General features: G+C 44.8%; 1 protein-coding gene across 1 annotated transcript in view; it reads right to left on the bottom strand.

Moving 5' to 3' along the window:
- Positions 1-340: 340 nt before the first annotated feature.
- The window catches only part of LOC120991062 (transforming acidic coiled-coil-containing protein 3-like), a 22,501-nt gene continuing 19,112 nt past the window's right edge, over positions 341-3,729 (bottom strand). The window contains exon 6 of the mRNA XM_040419956.1: positions 341-453. Within this exon, the coding sequence (XP_040275890.1) occupies positions 341-453 (113 nt within the window). The remainder of the gene's footprint in view (positions 454-3,729) is intronic.

The raw sequence follows: 3,729 nt of genomic DNA, 5'->3' as shown, positions 1-3,729 counted from the left end.
GAGGACAAGGCAACACAAGTAGGAGGGTCAGCAATACCCCAGTGCATTTCAAAGTACCGCCCCAGCAGAACCAGATACCACAGTGGAGCACAATATACTGCCCCAGCAGAACCAGATACCACAGTGCAACACAAAATACCTCCTCAAAAGCTGCCTTTATGTGATGGTCAGCACCAGCTGCCTTGTCCTAAGGATGGCAAAACAATTGAATTCAGCAGGGCACCTGCAGTTGCCGGCCAGGTACAAACAGTAAGTGCTTGATGCTCTAAACATTAATTAATACCGTAAGCATTAAATAATTATGTACCCGGCCAGCAACCTTGAGGAGGGCTCCATCTGCCTACTGGTCATTGGCCCGCCAGGAGATTTTCCTGGAGGGTCTACGGCCAGTCGCCCTCTGCGACTCAGTGAGGTTGAGCATACAGGATCTCTTCAGCTCATCTTCTTGTTGACCTACAAACACAACAGAGGTAACATACTATGAGTCAATCAACAACAGAATTGGAACAGGCTAAACCAGTGTGGTCTGTTTAAACAGGTTGTCCACTTTGATAATACCTTCTCTTAGAAGGATCGCCCCACGATCTGATGAGCTGATCACAGGATGTCTTGATGTGGAGATCACCAGTGATCATCTGTAATCTGTGGGTGGACCCAAAAACAATAGTTCATTTTCCCTGCAGTGCCACCATAGGGGAACCAAAGTATTACACAGCTTTTATTTAAATCAATGGACTGTTCATGTACACTGCTCAAAAAAATAATGGGAACACTTAAACAACACAATGTAACTCCAAGTCAATCACACTTCTGTGAAATCAAACTGTCCACTTAGGAAGCAACACTGAGTGACAATCAATTTCACATGCTGTTGTGCAAATAGGATAGACAACAGGTGGAAATTATAGGCAATTAGCAAGACACCCCCAATAAAGGAGTGGTTCTGCAGGTGGTGACCACAGACCACTTCTCAGTTCCTATGCTTCCTGGCTGATGTTTTGGTCACTTTTGAATGCTGGCGGTGCTTTCACTCTAGTGGTAGCATGAGACGGAGTCTACAACCCACACAAGTGGCTCAGGTAGTGCAGCTTATCCAGGATGGCACATCAATGCGAGCTGTGGCAAGAAGGTTTGCTGTGTCTGTCAGCATAGTGTCCAGAGCATGGAGACGCTACCAGGAGACAGGCCAGTACATCAGGAGACGTGGAGGAGGTCGTAGGAGGGCAACAACCCAGCAGCAGGACCGCTACCTACGCCTTTGTGCAAGGAGGAACAGGAGGAGCACTGCCAGAGCCCTGCAAAATGACCTCCAGCAGGCCACAAATGTGCATGTGTCTGCTCAAACGGTCAGAAACAGACTCCATGAGGGTGATATGAGGGCCCGACGTCCACAGGTGGGGGTTGTGCTTACAGCCCAACACCGTGCAGGACGTTTGGCATTTGCCAGAGAACACCAAGATTGACAAATTCGCCACTGGCGCCCTGTGCTCTTCACAGATGAAAGCAGGTTCACACTGAGCACATGTGACAGACGTGACAGAGTCTTGAGACGCTGTAGAGAACGTTCTGCTGCCTGCAACATCCTCCAGCATGACCGGTTTGGCATTGGGTCAGTAATGGTGTGGGGTGGCATTTCTTTGGAGGGCCGCACAGCCCTCCATGTGCTTGCCAGAGGTAGCCTGACTGCCATTAGGTACCGAGATGAGATCCTCAGACCCCTTGTGAGACCATATGCTGGTGCGGTTGGCCCTGGGTTCCTCCTAATGCAAGACAATGCTAGACCTCATGTGGCTGGAGTGTGTGAGCAGTTCCTGCAAGACGAAGGCATTGATGCTATGGACTGGCCCTCCCGTTCCCCAGACCTGAATCCAATTGAACACATCTGGGACATCATGTCTCGCTCTATCCACCAACGTCACGTTGCACCATAGACTGTCCAGGAGTTGGCAGATGCTTTAGTCCAGGTCTGGGAGGAGATCCCTCAGGAGACGGTCCGCCACCTCATCAGGAGCATGCACAGGCGTTGTAGGGAGGTCATACAGGCACGTGGAGGCCACACACACTACTGAGCCTCATTTTGACTTGTTTTAAAGGACATTACATCAAAGTTGGATCAGCCTGTAGTGTGTTTTTCCACTTGAATTTTGAGTGTGACTCCAAATCCAGACCTCCATGGGTTGAAAAATTTGATTTCCATTTTTTTATTTTTGTGTGATTTTATTGTCAGCACATTCAACTATGTAAAGAACAAAGTATTTCAGAAGAATATTTAATTAATTCAGATCTAGGATGTGTTATTTTTGTGTTCCCTTTATTTTTTTTAGCAGTGTAAAAGACGTGGCAGGTCCTCCGGAGAAAGAGCCATTCTTTGTAGCTGCTCTCTAGGAAATAGAAGGGGTCTCAGGCTGGAAAACACCCCTTTATTAACTCAAAATGCCCTAATAGAATATTTGAAAGTAGGTATTCTAAACAAGACAACTTTTTTAAGGGTGACTTGTGACCCCCACAAATAAGTATGGAGTTTGTTGTGTTGTATGCCCAGGTCCTGATCGTGAAAGCACACTTCCGTCATTGTCAGGTTCCTTCAATCTACTGATTTGATAGTGGTTGAAGATGATCGTAAGAGTAATTGTCAAGCGTAGCTAAAGGTTGTAACTGTTGGTTACCACAAAAGATTTGAGAGACAGCCAAGGTGCAGTCAGGACAAGACACAAGCTGAAACCCAAAGACAAATCAAACACAAATAACCATCAGAAAGTAGACAAAATAATATGCCACCAAGATGGAAACAGAAAAACTTCAAAAATGCACAACCTGATGATGTCATCATTCTATATTAGTCACTTACAACACTCAGTTACATGACTTGTGACCAGGTCTGAATCCAGGGCAGGTGAAAAATAGGCCTCCCAATGATGTCATCATGTCATCACTGCAGATAGTGCTTGACCAATGAAAAGTGAGAAACATGAAAATATATCGTTTAACAACTTGACAGTCCAAGCATGTTTTAGGCTTGTGCCGTAGTTTGCCTGGTGTGACCTCTATGTCAATGAAACATATGGCTGGTCCTCATCTAGCCACAGGTTACTAGCAATTAGCCTAATGGATAAACTCCCAATAAATTTGTACACAGACTTCTATGTACAACTATCAAGCCCTAACCACCAAAACTAACTACAGACCTAAATAATTTATACCACCCCCAAGGACTTTGAATGTTGTCTATATAACAATGCAATTATACAAAACATGACAGGTGTCCATGTTACAAGCCATAAAAGACAAATAATCACATGTTCAATAATTCACATTTTTAGGAGATTGTTAATTCATATGTAAGACCATGCTGTTCATTTTTTATTATTATTGTATCATGAAGAAACCTTAAAGGGGTTGCTCCATGATTAAATATTAATTAGCTTTGTTAGATCACACAAAACATAATTTTTCAACTGGAATACTTGGAAAAAATGCTCCTGTATTTCTATTACATTCTTGTTATGGCAGCCCCTGTAGAATGTTCACCTAATGTGACCAATGCTAGTGGTCACACATGCTCAGTAGCTCGGCCCCATTCAACTCTATTGGGCAGCCAAAGATAGCGGAACGCCTGTACTTGGTTATCTCTGGCAGCCCAATAGAGATAATTGGGTGGGTCAGTGGACACGTATGTGTGTCTTGCACTCCATTCATATGACCTAGCATGGGCCCCCAATTCTTTCGATT

This window comes from Bufo bufo, chromosome 2 (assembly GCF_905171765.1).
Source record: "Bufo bufo chromosome 2, aBufBuf1.1, whole genome shotgun sequence".
Classification (NCBI taxonomy): Eukaryota; Metazoa; Chordata; class Amphibia; order Anura; family Bufonidae; genus Bufo; species Bufo bufo.
This window is presented reverse-complemented; position numbering and strand designations above follow the sequence as displayed.